Genomic DNA, 18457 nt, shown 5'->3' with positions numbered 1-18457 from the left:
ATATATATACACACACACATATATATGTATGTATATATATATATATGTATGTGTGTGTATATATATATATAGTAAACTGTTGAATATTTGAAATAGCCCATTTCACCTTAATGGGTCTTGTCTATCTTCATTAGTATTCAAAGAACAACCATTTGCTATAAAGTAAACCAATATTTTGAATGTGCTGTTCTTAGTTTTAATTAGCTAGTTCCTGTAAGCATTTCTACCAGAAATTGAGGCAAATTCTAAGAAAGCTGTTTCTTTTAAAATATAAACCACCACCAAAAATTTAAATGTACATATTGCTTAAGTATTAGGCTGTTTTTATTTTTTAAATGGTATAAACACCAAAGAGAAAAAATTAACATTGTATGAAGATGGAAAACAAGAAGATGCACTTTCTGTAACTTTGTCTAAGGATTTAAATTACTAACTTGTGAAATTCAATTTGAACTAAACTTAACTACAGGCTTTCTTACTAGTAAAATTGTATGGTTTATTTTAAATGTATACATTTTGATCACTTCTAGAAGATAACTTTGGAAAAATTCTTCTAGACATTGGCCTATGCAAAGAGTTCATAACCAAGAACCCAAAAGCAAATGCAACAAAAACAAAAATAAATGGATTGGACTTAAACTAAAAAGCTTCTTCACAGCAAAAGAAATAATCAGCAGAGTAAACAGAAAATCCACAAAGTGGGAAAAAATACTCATAAACTATGTATCTGACAAGGGACTAATATCCAGAATCTACAAGGAACTCAAACAAATAAGCAAGAAAAAAGCAAATAATCCCATCAAAAAGTGGGCTAAGGACATGAATAGATAATTCTCAAAAGAAGATATACAAATGGCCAACAAACATAAAAAAAAAGTTAAAATCACTAATTATCAGGGAAATGGAAATCAAAAACACAATGAGATACCACCTTACTCCTGCAAGAATGGCCATAATTTAAAAATTAAAAAAAAATAGATGCTGGCATGAATATGGTGAAAAGGGAACACCTTTACACTGCTGGTGGGAATGTAAACTAGTACAACCACTATGGAAAACAATATGGAGATTTCTTAAAGAACAAAAAGTAGATCTACCATTTGATCCAGCAATCCCGCTACTGGAGTATCTACCCAGAGAACAAGGAGTCATTATATGAAAAAAACACTTGCACACACATGTTTATAGCAGCACAATTCACAGTTGCAAAATTATGAAACCAGCCTAAATGCCCATCAACCTATGAATGGATAAAGAAAATGTGATATATGTATATATACATATATATACCACGGAATACTTCTCAGGCCTAAGAAAATGAAATAATTGCATTCACAGCAACCTGGATGGAGTTAGAGACCATTATTCTACATGGAGTAACTCAGGAATGGAAACCCAAACATTTTATATTCTCACTTATAAGTGGGAGCTAAGCTATGAGGGTGCAAAAGGATAAGAATAATATATTGGACTCTGGGTACTCAAGGGGAAGGTTGGGAGGTGGGTGAAGAATAAAAGACTACACAATGGGTGCAGTGTACATTGCTCGGTGATGAGTACACCAAAATGTCAGAAATCACCACTAAAGAACATATGCATATAACCAAACACCACCTGTTCCCCAAAAACTACTGAAATAAAAAATACTCTAAATAATCTTTAAAAAGTACAATATATAATTAAATGTTTCATTATATGCATTATCAAAACTAGGCTGGTCTATTTATAGAGAAATTGTATATCTCACTATTTTGATTTGAAGATAGATGTTGGCAAACAAAGAATAATTATTATTATCATGATTGTATAAATAACATAATGGCTCTATCATATGCTGAATGATCACTAAAATGGAAATAAAGACTCAAAAAAAAGAAAAAAAAAGAAATACTGGCCAGGTGTGGTGGCTCACGCCTGTAATCCCAGCACTTTGGGAGGCCAAGGCAGGTGGGTCACCAGAGGTCAGAAGTTCAAGACCAGCCTGGCCAACATGGCAAAACCCCGTCTCTATTAAAAATACAAAAATTAGCTGGGCATGGTGGTGGGCGCCTGTAATCCCAGCTACTCAGGAGGCTGAGGCAGGAGAATCACTTGAACCCAGGAGGTGGAGGTTGCAGTGAGCTGAGATCACACCACTGCACTCCAGCCTGGGCGACAGAGTGAGACTTGGTCCCCCTGCTCAAAAAAAAAAAAAAAAAAAAAAAAAAAACAGAGACAGAGGCTCAACTTCAGTAGAAAATAAAGAAACATAAAACAAAGCAATGAATACCAAATTGCACCCATCCAATTGAAAAACATTAGAAAGTCATATAATACTAAGTGTTGGACATGATATGAAGATCTGAGAACCCTCAGACCCTGCAGATGCAAACCTACATTGTTGCCTACTCAAGGAAATCAAGAATGAGCACCCCAAGGACCCAGAAACCCCACTCCTAGGTGTACACCCCATATGTTCTCATACTAGTCCTTAGGAAGACATGTCCAAAGATGTAGCCAGGAGCTAAGTGTACTCACAGAGAGATAAATGATGAATATATATGGCTAAATCGTAAAGAAATTCAAACAATGCAGAAACATATCATGAATACTAAAACAAGATGAAGAATAAAAAAATTAGAGATTTTGGAACTAAATGACACATTTAGGAAATTACAAAATGCAATGGAAAATTTTAACAATACACTATACCAAAGAGAAAGAATTTCAGAGCTCAAAAAAGGCTTTTTAATTAGCCCGATTATACAAAAAAAACTAAAAGAACAAAGTCTCCAGGAAATGTGGGACTATGTACAATTGCCAAACCTAAGAATCACTGGTGTTCTGAAGAAGAAGTGAAAACTTTGAAAAACTTGCTTGAGGAAATAATTGAGGAAAACCTCCCTGGCCTTGATAGAGATTTATACATCCAAATACAAGAGGGTCTAAGGGAGAAAAGAATTCTAAGAGCAGTAAGACAAAAGCATAAGGCAACCTATAAAGGAAAACCTATCAAACAGCAGATTTCTCAGTAGGAACCTGACAAGCCAGGAGGGATTGGGGTCCTAGCTTTGGCCTCCTTAAACAAAAAACTGTTGACCAATAAATTTTTATCCAGCAAGACTATGTTTTATAAATGGAGGAGAAATAAAGATTTTTCAAGCAAATGCTGAGGGCATTTGACACTACAAGACCAGCCCTACAAGAAATGCTAAAAGTTCTAAAGATTAAGACAAAAGGTAGATATGCACCAGAAGAGAACCTCTTGAATGCATAAAACTCACAGGGCTTATGAAAGAATAACACAATGAAGAAAACAATGTAACTAAGTAACAATCAACATGATGACTCAAGTAGTACCTCACATCTCGATATTAATGTTGAATATATGTGATCTAAATGCTCTTCTTAAAAGATATAGATTGGTGGAATGGATTTTAAAAATCACAAACTGATCTCTACTGAAAATACAAAAATTAGCTGGGTGTGGTGGTGCGTGCCTGTAGTCCCAGCTACTTGGGAGGCTGAGGTAGGAGAATCGCTTGAACCCGGGTGGTGGAGGTTGCAGTGATCCGAGATCGCACTACTGCACTCCAGCCTGGCAACAGAGCAAGACTCCGTCTTAAAAAAGAAATCATAAACTGAACATCTGCTGTCTTCAAAACACACACCTAACATGTAAGGATTTTTATAGACTCAAGGTAAAAGGGTAGAAAACGATATTCCATGCAAAAGACAACCAAAAGTGAGCAGTAATTCCTATTATTATATCAGATAAAGCACATTTTAAAGCAGCAACAGTAATAATAATAAGAGAATCAATCCAACAAGAAAATATTACAATCCTAAATATGTATGCACCTACCTCTGGAGTTCCCAGATTCATAAAACTATTACTACTTGACTTGAGGAGATCAGTAGACAGCAACACAATAACAGTGAGTGACTTTAAGACTCCACTGACAGCACTTGGCCTGGCGCGATGGCTCATGCGTGTAATCCCAGCACTTTGGGAGGCCGAGGTGGGCGGATCACGAGGTCAGGAGATCGAGACCATCCTGGCTAACACGGTGAAACTCCGTCTCTACTAAAAATACAAAAAATTAGCCAGGCGTGGTAGCAAGTGCCTGTAGTCCCAGCTACTCGGGAGGCTGAAGCAGGAGAATGGCATGAACCCGGGAGGCAGAGCTTGCAGTGAGCCGAGATCACACCACTGCACTCCATCCAGCCTGGGCAACAGAGTGAGACTCTGTCTCAAAAAAAAAAAAAAAAAAAAAAAAAAAAGACTCCACTGACAGCACTAGACAGATCATCATGTCAGAAATTCAACAAAGAAACACTGAATTTAAACTGTACTCTAGAACAAATGGACTACACAGATATCTACAGAACATTCTATCAATAACTGCAGAATATACCTTCTTCTCATCATCACATGGAACATTCTCCAAGATTGAGCATACAACAGGACACAAAATAAGTCTCAATAAATTTTTAAAAATCAAAATCATTTAGAGTATCTTCTCAAACCACAGTGGAATAAAACTAGAAATCAACTACATAAGGAATGCTGAAAACTATACAAATACATGAAAATTGAACAATCTGCTCCTGAATAATTTTGGGGTTAATAAAATCAAGATGTAAATTTTAAAATTCTTTGAAATTAATGATAACAGTGAAGCAACTTATCACAACTCCTGAAATAAAGCAGAAGCCTTGCTAAGAGAAAAGTTTACAGCACTAAATGCCTACAGAAAAATATCTGAAACCTCACAAATTGACAAACTAACAACACATCTCAAGGAACTAGAGAAAGAAGAACAAACCCAAAGCTAGCAGAAGAAAAAAAATGACAAAGATCAGAGCAGAACTAACTGAAATTAAAACTAAAAAATAAAAAACACAATACCAAAGATCAATGAAACAGAAAACTGTTTTTTGAAAAGACAACATCAATAGACTATTAGGTAGATTAACCCAGAAACAAAGAGAAAAGATTCAAATAAGCTTAATGGAAAATGAAAGTGAAGACTTACAACCAACAGCACAGAAGTATAAAAATCCATTTGAGATTACTATGAACACCTCTATGCACTCAAACTAGAATATCTAGAGAAAATGAATAGATTCCTGGAAACATACATCCTTCCTAGCTTGAATCAGAAATAGAAACAGACCAATAGCAAGGAGTGATATTGAATCAGTAATACAAAATTTGCCAGGAAAAAAAAAGACCAAGGCCAGATGGATTCACATTGCAAATTCTACCCAACATTAGAAGAATTGGGTACTACTGAAACTATTTCAAAAGACTGAGAAAGAGCAAATATTCCCTAATTCATTATATGAAACCAGTATCTCCCCAATACCAAAGCAAAGAAGGGACATGATAAGAAGAAGAAAACAACACACCCATATCCCTGATGAACACAGATGCAAAATACTCAACAAAATACTAGCGAACCAAATTCAACATTAAAAAGTTAATTAACCATTATCAAGTGAGTTTTATCCCAGGGATGCAGGGTTGGTTCAACACATGCAAGTCAACAGATTCAGAAAAAGTATTTGATAAATTCCATCATCCCTTGATGATAAAAACCCTCAACAAACTAGGTATAGAAGGGACGTACCTCAAGATAATAAAAGCCATATATAAAAACCCCACAGCCAGCACTATACTGAATGAGGAAAAATTGAAATCATTCCCTGTGAACAGGAATGCAACAAGGATGCCCACATTTAACACTTTTATTCAACATAGTACTGGAAATACTAGCCAGAACAATCAGATAAGAGAAAGAAATAAAGGGCACCCAAATTGGAAAAGAGGAACTCAAACTACCTCTGTTTGCTGATATGATTGTATACCGAGAAAACCCCAAAGACTCCTCCAAAAAATCTCCTAGGTTTGATAAATGAATTTAGTAAAGTCTCAGGTTATAAAATCAATATACATAAATCAGTAGCACTGCTATACACCAACAACGACTAAGCTGAGAATCAAATCAATAACTCACTTCCTTTTGCAACAGCTGGAAAAAATAAAATGAAATACCTAGGAGTATTAACCAAGGAGGCGAAAGAAATCATAGATGACACAAACAAATGGAAATATATCCCATGCTCATGTGGTGAAGAAGAAACACTTACACACTGCTGGTGAGAACGTAAATTAGTAAAACTTTTTATGGAAAGGAGTATGTAGATTTCTCAAATAACTAAAAGTAGATCTACCATTTGATCCAGCAATTCCATTACTAGATATCTACCCAAAGGAAAAGAAGCCATTATATCAAAAAGAAATCTGCACATGTATGTTTACTGCAGCACAATTCACAATTGTGAAGACATGGAACTAACCTAAGTGCCCATCAACTGATGAGTGAATAAATAAAGTGCAATATGTATATATATACACACACACACACACCCCCAAGGAATACTACTCAACCATAAAAAAGAATGAAATAATGTAATTTTCAGCAACTTGGCTGAAACTGGAGGCCATTATTCTAAGTTAAGTAACTCAGGAATGAAAAACCAAACACCATATGTTCTCACTTATAAGTGGGAACTAAGCTATGGGTATGCAAGGACATACAGAGTGGTTTAATGGACACTGGAAACCCAGAAGAGGGGAGAGTTGGAGGAGGATTCGGGACAAAAAACTACATGTTGGGTACAATGCACAGTACTTGTGTGACAGGTGCACTAAAATCTCAGACTTCCCCACTATATAATTCGTCCACGTAACCCAAAATCACTTGTACCCCTATCACTATTGAAATTTTTAAAAAGAACCAAAAAATAAAATTAAAAATTATGAAAAAGAAGTAAACAATCTGAATAGGCCTATATCTATTAATGATATTGAATAAATAACTAACAATCTTCCAAAACAGAAATCACCAGGCCCTGATGGGTTCACTGGTGAATTCCACAAAACATTTAAGGAAGAAATTATACCAATCCTGTACAATCTCTTTCAAATTATAGAAGCAGAAGAAATACTTCCTAACACATTCTATCAGGCCAGCATCACCCTAATACCAAAAACCAGGCAAAGACACTACAAGAGAAGAAAACTATAGATCAATATCTCTAATGAACATAGATGCAAAAATTCTCAACAAAATCCTAGCAAATCAAACCCAATGTATAAAAATAAGTATACAACTCAATCAAGTGAGATTTATTCCAGGTATGCAAGGCTGGTACAACATTAGAATATCAATTAATGTAATCCATACCATCAACAGGCTATAGAAGAAAAATCACATGATCATATCATTACATGCAAATAAAACATCTGACAAAATCCAACATATATTCATAATTTTTTAAAAATCTTAGAAATCTAGGAAATGAGGGGAACTTCCTTAATGTAATAAGAATATCTATTTTAAAAACCCTGTAACTAACATCATGTTTAATGGTAAGACAATAGAATCTTTCCCATTAAAATCAGGAACAGGGCAAGGATGTCCATGAGCAAGGATGACCCTCTTGTCATCCTTTTCAGTAACATACTGGACGTCCTAGCTAATGCAATGAGACAAGAAAATGAAACAAAAGGAATACTAATTGGGAAAGATGAAATAACATTGTTTTTGTTCATCAATTACATGATTGTTTATGCAGAAAATCTGAAAGAATCAACAGAAAAGCTGGAACTAATAAGCAATTATAGCAAAGTCGAAGGACACAAGGTTAATACTCAAAAGTCAATCAGTTTTCTATAAAGCAGCAATGAACAAGTGGAATTTGAAATTACTAAAACAATCCCATTTACATTAGCACGAAATACTTAAGTGGAAATCCCATTTACATTAGCATGAAATACTTACGTGGAAATCTAACAAAATATGTACAAGATTTATATGAGGAAAACTACAAAATTCTGATGAAATCAAAGAAGAACTACATAAATGGAAAGGTGTTCCATGTTCATGGATAGAGAGACCCAATATTATCACGATGTCAGTTCTTCCCAATCTATAGATTCAATGCAATCCCAATCAAAATCCCAGCAAATTACTTTGTGGATATCAACAAACTCGTTCTAAAGTTTTTATGGAGAGGCAAAATATCCAGAACACCACAATATTGAAAAAGAACAATGTTAGAGGACTGACGCTACTCAATTTCAAGACTTACTATAAAGCAACAATAATCAAGACACTGTGATATTGATGAAATAATAGACAAACAGATCAGTGGAAAAAATACAGAACCTGGAAATAGAAATAGATCTACATAAATAAAACCTCCTGATCTTTGACAAAGGGGTAAATGCAATACAATGGAGAAATGATCTTGCTTTTTTTTTATTATTATTTTGTTTTGTTTTGTTTTTAAAGATGGAGTCTTGCTCTGTCGCCCAGGCTGGAATGTAGTGACGCAATCTCAGCTCACTGCAACCTCCACCTCCTGGGTTCAAGCAATTTTCCTGCCTCAGCCTCCTGAATAGCTGGCATTACAGGTGCATGTCATCATGCCTGGCTAATTTTTGTATTTTTAATAGAGACAGGGTTTCACCATGTTGGCCAAGCTCGTCTCGAACTCCTGACCTCAGGTGATCCACTGGCCTCGGCCTCCCAAAGTGCTACGAAGGATCATCATTTTTACAAATGGTTCTGGAACAACTGGACATCCACATGCAAAAAAAATAAATCTAGACACAGACCTTATACTCTTCATAAAAATTAACTCAAAATGGATTACAGACCTAAATATAAAACACAAAACTGTATAACTCCCAGAATGTAACATATGTGAAAATCCAGATAATCTTGGGTTTGGTGATGGCTTTTTAGATGGAACACCAAAGACACAATCCATGAAAGAAAGAATTAATAAGCTGGACTTCATTAAAATAAAAAAAATTGCTCTGCTAAAGACACTATCAAGAGAATAGAAAGGCCACACACTGAAAGAAAATATTTGCAAAAGACACATGACAAAGAGCTGTAATCTAAAATACACAAAAATTCTTTAAAATTAAACAATAAGAAAGCAAGCATCTCAAAAAAAGGGCTAAAGACCTGAATACACACCTCACCAAAGAAGATATATAGATGGCAAATAAACATATGAAAAAATGCTCCACACTATATGTCATCAGAGATGTGCAAATTAAAACAATGAAATACCACTACAGACTTTTCCAATGGCCAAAATCCAGAACACTGGCCTCATCAAATTCTAGCAAGGATGTAGAGCAACAGAAACTCTCAGTCATTTCTGCTGGAAACACAAAATAGCACAGCTACTTTTGAAGACACTTTGGCAGTTTCTTACAAAACTAAATATACTCTTAGCACATGATCCAACAATCTCAGTCCTTGGTATTCACCGAAATAAGGTGAAAACCTATGTCCACACAAAAACTTGCACATGGATGTTTATAGCAGCTTTATTCATAACGACCAAAATTTGGAAGCAACCAAGATGTCTTTCAGTGAGTGAGTGTATAAATAAACTGTGGTACATCCAGAAAATGGAATATTATTCAACACTAATAAGAAATGAGTTATCAAGGCATGAAACGACACGGAGGAATCTTAAATGCATATTACTAAGTGAAAGAAGCCAATCTGCAAAGGTTACATACTGTATCATTCCAACTATATGACATTCTGGAAGAGGCAAACTATGGAAACAGTAAAAAAATAAAATAAATCAATAGTTTCCAAGAGTTGTGGAGAGGGAGAGATGAACAGGTAGAACACAGAGGCGTTTTAGGGCAGCAAAAATATTCTATATGAGACTGTAATGGTGGATACAAGTCATTATATATTCGTCCAAACCCACAGACTGTACAACACCAATAGTGAATGCTAATAGAAACTCTGGACTTCGGATGATAAATATATGTTGATGCTGATTCATAGATTGTAACAAATATACCACTCTGGTGGGGGATGTTGATAATGGAGGTGGCTATGCATGTGGTGGTAGGGGTTATATCAGAAATCTTTGAACCTTCCTTTCAATTTTGCTGTTAATCTAACATTGCTCTAATAAATAAAGCCTTTAAAAATAAATTTAAATAAATGTAGGCTTTGCATGCTATATGATCTATGTCACAACTACTCCAACTCAGCATTGTACAAAACAGCCATAGACTACAAATTGACATGAATGTGTTCCAATAAAACTTCATTCATAAAAAAGTCAGTGGGCCATATTTGGCCCACAAGCATAGTTTGCCAATCCTTGATGTATACACTTGAACATGGTTTGTCTCTCTGGTTCTTGGCCCTCCATGCTCCTTTGGGTGTGAACTATCCCTGTCATAAGGCCCCGAGCCCCAGACTATTTGATTAGTGATCGGACTACCTTAGAAGAGGAAGATTTAGGGAAAATTAATCATGTCAAAATATGAAAGTTATCAACTTCCCCCACCAAATCTGCTCTTCTCACAATAGCCCCTATCATGGTGATTGGCAACATTGTTCATTCAGGCATTGAAGTTAGAGATCTCGCTGTTAGCTTTAACTTATCTCTCTCCTCACCTGCCAACTGGTTGACAAATTCTGTTGATTTCCCCAAACACTATTACATCTTTCCCCTCCTCTCCTTCTCCTCATAGCCTGGCTTAGGCCTAGGCTCTTACCATCTCTTGGTTAGACTACTGTTAATATCTTCCAGCAAAAGCGGGCTACTTGCAGTCCCCCAAGTATGCTGTGCTGTTTCACATACATTTGCCACTACATATTTCCTTTTGCCTGGAATTCCCTCCTCCCTTAAATCCTACTCCCATCTCTTATCTTCCTGGTGAAATCCTAGTCATTATTCAAAACTCAACTGGGACTTTCCCTTTCACACTTAATCATTGCCTCCTCAAGGCTACTTGGTTTAAATAGTATACCCTTGTCAATCCCAAGATACATGTTCCACAAGCCCCAAATTATGAATATTGGAAAATTTAAGTATACATGTCAGAAACTTAGGGCTCAAGTAATTAACTAGGCTACTAAATATTGTAACTAAAATGAACTCTGCATTTCATTGCATCATGAATTTAGTAACATCAACCATAAAATTAGCTTAATCTGAAAAGAAACAATAAAGCTTTTATCACTTCAGGTAATTTACTGCATATATAACCATAAATAAAGAACAGAGATCAACCTTGTAGAGACACTTGCTCCCACACAGTAGTCACACAGAATGTGAATCACACATGCATCCCAGCAAAATCACAAATTTCTTCATGTAAAAGACCTTTGGAAAAAACAGTGAGTGTCAAATCCATAAATGCCAAAAGCCTGCTGTACTTCTATTATTGTACTTGTGTCAATGAACAACTGCAGCCCCAATGAGAACATGAGCTTCTTGTGGTCAGGCCCACTATTTTGTCATTCTTTTTGTACCAAAGTTGATCTAACAGGAAGCAACCACTCCAGAAACATTTGTTGAATTAAATTACCTCCTAATTGATCTTCCTACTTCGAGGCCATCTTCCTTTCCCAAATCCTGCCAGTTATTTCACAAAAACATATCTCTGATGTCACTCCATTTCCCCCAAACCTTTGATGGCTCTTCATAATCTGCTTTACATGATTATGTCCCCATGCCATGCTAGGACATATAAGAGCCTTCACACCATGGCCTCATATTCCCAGTCTCATTCTTAGCCTCTCTTCTTCACACACACTCTTCAAGCCACACTAGCTGCTCCTGGAACATTTTTGGACTTTCATTACTCTGTGACTTTGTAAATGCTGTTTCCTCTGTCTAAAAGGTCCTCCTCCTCTCATCTGCCTGGAAAACCTGAATTTATTAATATAGCTCAGCTTAAATATCACTACCTTTGTAGTTTTCCCCGACCACTCTCAGAATCACTGTCTCCCTCATTTGTTTTTTTATACCAATGTTTGTTCTAAAAACATACTAAGCTGATTCTGCGGGGAGGGAAAAGGGAAGGAGGGAGTGCCCTGTCAAAGGACTTACCCAAGCAGCGACTGCGGCACTACGTGTTAAGCATATTGTTCAAGCAGCAGTGGGAGGATGGAGCTGGATGGCCTTCATGTTATGAGATGCTATGGCTCGCATCTTTCACACTGCGTGTGTGTGTGTGTGTGTGTGTGTGTGTGTGTGTGTAACTGTGTGGGGGGTAGCAGGGGGAGAGAAAGAGAACGAAGGGAGAGAGAGAGACAGAGACAGAAACAAAGAGGGCGGACGCGGTGCAGTAAGAGCAGATGGGCGGACCCAAATTTCTTCTGCTTCACGATTTTGCGGAGGTCCACCCCTGCATCCAGCCTTGAAACACAGGGTGGGGAGGAGGCAGAAAGGGGAGGGACTGCACTCCCTCTGAGCGTGCTAGCCCCGACTGCCTGACGGATCACCCTTCCGCTCCAACATGGCTAGTTCCTCAACGCCGTGACTCAAGCCTGTTGTGCCAGGCAGGGCGCACTCAGCAGCGCAGCCCCACAGGTGGCGACCGCTCCGCGAGAGGGTTCCCGCCAGGCTAGGCAGTGGAGTGCCGCACAGCGCGCCTTCCAGCCTCGCAGCCGCCACCCTAGCGGTTCCGACCCGGCGCCAGCAGGCCTGCTTGGTCGATCTTCGAGCCAAAGATGCGGCGAGGCTGGAAGATGGCTCTGTCTTGGGGGCTGCGGTGCTGCCGCCGGGTACTGTCCTGGGTGCCAGTGCTCGTTATTGTCCTCGTCGTGCTCTGGTCCTACTATGCCTACGTCTTTGAACTCTGCCTGGGTAAGTGGGGCTGGGCACCTAAGGTGGGGAAATTATTCTCCAGTATAATCGTTTGCCCTACCTTCACACTGGTGTCCCTTGTGTTCTCAAGCCCTCTCTCTGCGGTTTTCCTTTCTCTCCCTGGAGAGCTCCTTGTCCCCAGCCTCTGGCTTCCCACAATATTTCCTGCGCCCTCCCACCAGGGTCCCGCCGTGTCTCCATCGTCTCCCACCTGGGGTTTCTTATTTCTTTGCCCTACCCACAATAATGTCCTGGCTCTTCCCACGAGGGCCCCCTTTTCTCATGCAGGGCAACCACCTGCACTTTGTGCTCTCCTTCTGGGAGCCCCTACTGTACCAAGTTGAGGAAACAACATACCCTGTGTCTTTAAACTGTTTGCTCACACTAGGAATCTCACCAATGCATCCAACTAGGAGCCCCACCATTTTCCCTCCTACTAGAATCCTACTAGGATTTCCTACTAGGGATTTCCTACTGAGAGTTCCAAAATATTTCCTCTACTCTCTTACTAGCTCTTTTTTTTCACACGCTGGAATCTATCCTTTTCCCGTGATCCTCTCACACTGGCTAAAGTGCTTCATATCTTTGTCCACTTGTGATCCCACAGTGCACCCTATTCTACTCCATTAAGATCTTCTCTTTTCACACAGAGGTAAGCCCTCCATTCTCTTTCCCTGTGGGCTCCCCCCCATTTAATCATTTTCTTTAATGGGATTGGTATTATATAATACATCCTCTCCTCTCACATTAGAGGCCCTGATTACATTATACTGGAGTTCCCTCCAGTCTCCTGCCTTCTTGCTTTGAGGAGCATTCGACTCCTTCCCATTAGGAGCCCCACATTATTTTCTGACACCTTATACTGGTGACCCTGCTATTGTCACATGATGATAGTGCCTTCTCCCACTAGAGTCACCTCTTTTACCCTCCCACGAGGGTTTCCATAATTTATCTCCTATTCCATCAAAGGGCCGCTAATTTTCTAATCATTATTCCTCGTTATCTTTTTTATGAAACCCACTCCCCACCTCCCGCAGTGTTCTTTCACTTTTAGCCCCACATTCTGCCATCCACTTCCTTTGGGGTTTCTTATTATTTCTTCTTACTTCTTATTGGATTGCACTTGTCTCATCTTCTCAAACTGGGGAAACCCCATTCTTTCTTACTGGGGTTTCTAATATTTTCTACTCCTCCTGTTGGGAATATCATTTCTCATTCCCTCTCATTAGACTACCTCTTTTATAATTCTATGATCTTTTTTTACCCTGTCCTGTCACACTAAGGAGCACTCTATATCCTCCTTATTTGCAAAATGGTTCTCACAGTATAGCTTGTGCATTCAAACTCAGAATTCTACAATATTTCCCGACACAAACCCCAAGTCTCTCCCTTATATTATTCCCATTTTCCACCTTAATTCCCCCCGTTCCCCATTCTTATTATTATTGGCCTTGCAATGCTCTCATCAATTCACAATGGCGTTTTCATATTATATCCTGTCTTGTTACAATAGGGTCCCTGCTTTTCTCACAGTAAAATCTCCCCTTGTCCCTGTCTTCTCACATTGAAGAATTCCTGTCTCCTCTCAAAAGAGATTCCACTAATATTTGTCACTCTTGTCACTTCGACACTGTAATTCCATCACCAGCACCCTTAAACTTGTGGCCTACAATGTTCCCTATTCATCTAGTTTGGGGCTCCAATATGTTTATACTCCTCTCACAGTAGGACTCCTGACCCATTGGACATCCCCTCACTCCCAAGTCCTTCTGAGACTTCTTTATTTTTTCATACCAAACTCTTCTCACCTTAAAAATGATGGTAAGGATGCTGCTTTTTTGAACTCTGGGACCTGACTCCATTTGTAATTTTCTTCTATTACATATTTGCAAAGCAATAGTCTACCCCAGGTAGACTGGGATAAACTAGGGAGGCAGGAGATGATCCTCTTTTCCAATATAGAACTTTCTATATTCTAATTCTATAACTTCCTATATTCTAATTCTAATTACCTCTCTGAATCACAATTTGAATTTTTCTTACCTCTTTCTTAGAGATATTATGGAAAATGCAGAAAGAGCTCTTAAAATAAATTTCATTAGTTGCCTTCATAGATACAAGTTATCCTAGTTTTCTTTTGTATCTCAATCCAGTATTGGGATGTATTAAGTAGACTATGCAATGACTGGGAAGCTTTTCTATTCTCAGACCTTACTACTTTGGCTTTTTGAATGATTGATTGAAGGGTCAAAAGTTCAGCACCATTATTATGTTATGGACCTTGCTCCTAGGATCAATGCCATATTGTAAGCAACTTATTTTGGAGTTTTTCAGTATTGACTCATATGAGCTTCACCAAGATATATTTTAAAAATTAATGATGATAATGACTAACACTTATATATTGCTTACTCTGTGCCAGAAAATGTTCTAAGTTCTCTAGATAGATTAACTATATATTAATTCATTTAATCATCACAATAACTATATGAGGCAGGTACCATTACTGTTTCCATTGTATAGATGTGTAAACTGAGGCACAGATGAGCAAACCAAGGTAAAGACCAAGTTACTACAAATAATTGGCCTTCTATAAGTTCTTCTTTAGTCATGTAATATCAACAGGTGAAAGGAAGCGCAGGACTTAATTTGGTTTGTTTTAGTTAACATACTTGCACCACACTGCTACATGCCAAGTACTATTTCTAGGTGACTACACACACAGACACTTAATCTTCATAACAACTTTCCAATGTATATACTATCATTACTTGTTTTTAAACTGAGGAACAGACAGAATAAGTAGCTTACCTAAGGTCACAGAGCTAGTAAATGGCCAAACTTAAAACCCAGGCAGTATGTTGCCACAGTCTCCTCTAAACTAATGCAGAGGTAAAAACTTGTGACATACAAGCCAGATGTAGCCTTCAGATATATTTTGCCTGGCCTGCACAGTGTTTTCTTAACATTTTGCATCAGTTCCCATTATTTAAAAGTCAGGAGAATAAGGCAGCTGTGACTTTCAACTCTGGCTGAACCAGTCCCTCCTGCCATCATCAGTTTAGCAATCTTGTAACAAATTAGCAACCTGGCTTTCAGAAAGGTTAAATCAAATTTTCCTAAGGCCACACATTTAGTAATAGTGAAGAGTTGGAAATCCAGGCTGCCTGATACCAAGGCCATACCTTTTCCAATACAAATAAATTAACAAATTTGCATTTCAGTATGACTCAAAAAGTAACATTAAGGACCTAACTTCTTTCCAGGGATAAAACCTGATGTCTTTCTCCCTAATGTTACATTAGAGCCGAAATCAAAGGAGATATTTTTGTCCTTTAATTCTTAGAGTTTGAATTCTGCCATTTACTAGCCAGGAGACCTGGGGCAAGTACCTTCACTCTCTCAACCTCAGTTGTCTGACATGTACCTTGCTTCTACAGTTGTTCACCCATATGACAAATGGTTGCTTAGCACTCAGTATATGCCAGGTATTACTGCTGTGAGGCTCAAATAACATGATGCCTGAAAAGCATGCATCACAGTTCACAACACATTATAAGAGCTCATTAGATAGTAACTTGTGATTAGTAAAGAAATAAAGGATTCTTCCTGACCCAGGAAAATAAGAAGCTTAGCTTTTTAGAGAGGAAGGAAAGTAACAGTATCCATTTCATTGGGGTGAAATTTATATAACATAAAATTAACCATTTTTAAGTGTTCACCTCAGTGCCATTTAGCACTCACAGTGTTGTACAGCCATCACCTCTATGTAGTTCCAAAATGTTTTTGTTATCCCATAAAGAAACCTCATAGGCATTAAGCAGTCACTCCCTGTTCCCTCTTCCCCCAAGTCCTAGCCAATTATTAATCTGCATTCTGTCCCTATGGATTTACCTATTATGGATGTTCCATATAAATAGAATCATAAAATATGTGTTCTTTTGTGTCTGACTTCTTCCAATTAACAAAATGTTTTTGAAATTGGTCTGCATTGTATTATGTAACAGTAATTTATCCCTTTTAATGGCTGAATAATTGTGTGTGTGTGTGTGTGTGTGTGTGTGTGTGTGTGTATGTATATATACACCAGTTTGTTATCCATTCATCCATTAATGGACATTTGGGCTATTTCCACCTTTTGTCTCTTCTGAATAGTGCTGTTACAAACATTCATGTACAAGTATTTGTTTGAATATCGGTCTTCAATTCTTTTGAGTATATATACCAGGGAGATGGATGGGGATAATTAGACTGTATGGTGATTCTATGTTTAACTTTCTGAGGAACCTCCAAACTATCTTCCACAGTGACTGCACCATTTTACATTCCCATCAAGCAGCACAGAAGGGTTCCAATTTGTCCACATTCTCATCAAGACTTGTTATTTTCAGTTTTATTTTTATTATAGCCATCTTACTGGGTGTGAAGGTGTATCTCATTGTGGATTTGATTTGTGTTTCCGTAATGACTAAAAATATTGAGTATCTTTTTATGTACTTGTTTGCCATCCATATATCTTCTTTGGGAAAATGTCTATTCAAGCCATTGTCCATTTTTTAATTGGGATTTTTAAATTGGGTTATTTGTCTTTTTTTGTTGAATTTTAGTATTTTTTGCATATTCTGAATACTTGATCTTTATCAGATAAATTATTTGCAAACGTTTTCTCCCATGCCTGATAGTATCATTTTATATACAAAGATTTTTAATAAGATTCAATTTATCTATTTTTTCTTTTGTTGCCTATGCTTTTGGTGTCATATTTAAGAACCCATTACCAAATGCAAGAGCATAAAGATTTATCCCTGTGGGAATTTTTTGTTTGTTTATTTGGTTGGTTGGTTGGTTTTGGTTGTTTGTTTGTTTTTGTTTTTGTTTTTGCTTTTGATATGGGACCTCACTATGTTGCCCCGGCTGATTTCAAACTCCTGGGCTCAAGTGATCCTCCCACCTTAGCCTCTCAAATAGCTGAGGCTACAGGCATGTGCCCTGTGTTTTCTTATAATAATTTTATGCTTTTAGCTCTCACTTTTAGGTATTTTAGCCATTCTGAGTTAATTTTTTGTATCTGGTGTAAGATAGGAGTGCAGCTTTTTCTGAATGTGGCTAACTAGTTATCCTAGCACTGCTTGTAGAAGAGACTATTCTTTCTTCCACTGGATGGTCTTGATATGATCATAAAAAATCAATTGACTGTAGATTTATGCATCTAATTCTGGTATCTGAATTCTGTTTCATTGATTTATTTGTCTGTCCTTCTGCCAGTACCATATACTGTACCTTTGTAATAATTTTGAAATCAAGAAGTGTGAGTTCTCCAGTTTTTTTTTTTTAATTATTTTGTTAGCTGGGTGCGCTGGCTCAAGCCTGTAATCCCATAATTTTGGGAGGCCAAGAGAGGAGGATTACTTGAGCTCAGAAGTTTGAGACCAGCCTGGCCAACATAGTGACACCCCATCTCTACAAAAAATAAAAAATGTAGCTGAGCATGGTGCCACATGCCTGTTGTCCCAGCTCCTCAGGAGGCTGAAGTGGGAGGATTGCTTGAGCCCAGGAAGTCAAGGCTGCAGTGAGCTGCAGTTGTGCCACTGCACTCCAGCCTGAGTAACCAAGCAAGACTCTGTCTCAAAAAATAAAATTGTTTTTTCTATTTAGGTTCCCTTGCAATTTTGTATTAATTTTCAGTTCAGCTTTTCCACTTCTGCAAGAAGTTTTTTTTTTTTTTTTTTTTTTTTTTTTTTTTTTTTTTTTTTTT

General features: G+C 37.6%; 1 protein-coding gene across 1 annotated transcript in view; it reads left to right on the top strand.

Annotated features, from left to right (window-relative positions):
• The first annotated feature begins 12279 nt into the window (after window positions 1-12279).
• Window positions 12280-18457, top strand: part of ZDHHC15 (zinc finger DHHC-type palmitoyltransferase 15) — a 140092-nt gene continuing 133914 nt past the window's right edge. The window contains exon 1 of the mRNA XM_058441326.1: window positions 12280-12702. Within this exon, the coding sequence (XP_058297309.1) occupies window positions 12567-12702 (136 nt within the window). The 5' untranslated portion in view covers window positions 12280-12566. The remainder of the gene's footprint in view (window positions 12703-18457) is intronic.

This window comes from Hylobates moloch, unplaced genomic scaffold, assembly GCF_009828535.3.
Source record: "Hylobates moloch isolate HMO894 unplaced genomic scaffold, HMol_V3 SCAFFOLD_7, whole genome shotgun sequence".
NCBI classification, from domain to species: Eukaryota; Metazoa; Chordata; class Mammalia; order Primates; family Hylobatidae; genus Hylobates; species Hylobates moloch.
Note: the sequence above shows the minus strand (reverse complement) of the source record. Positions and strands in the feature narration are given on the sequence as shown.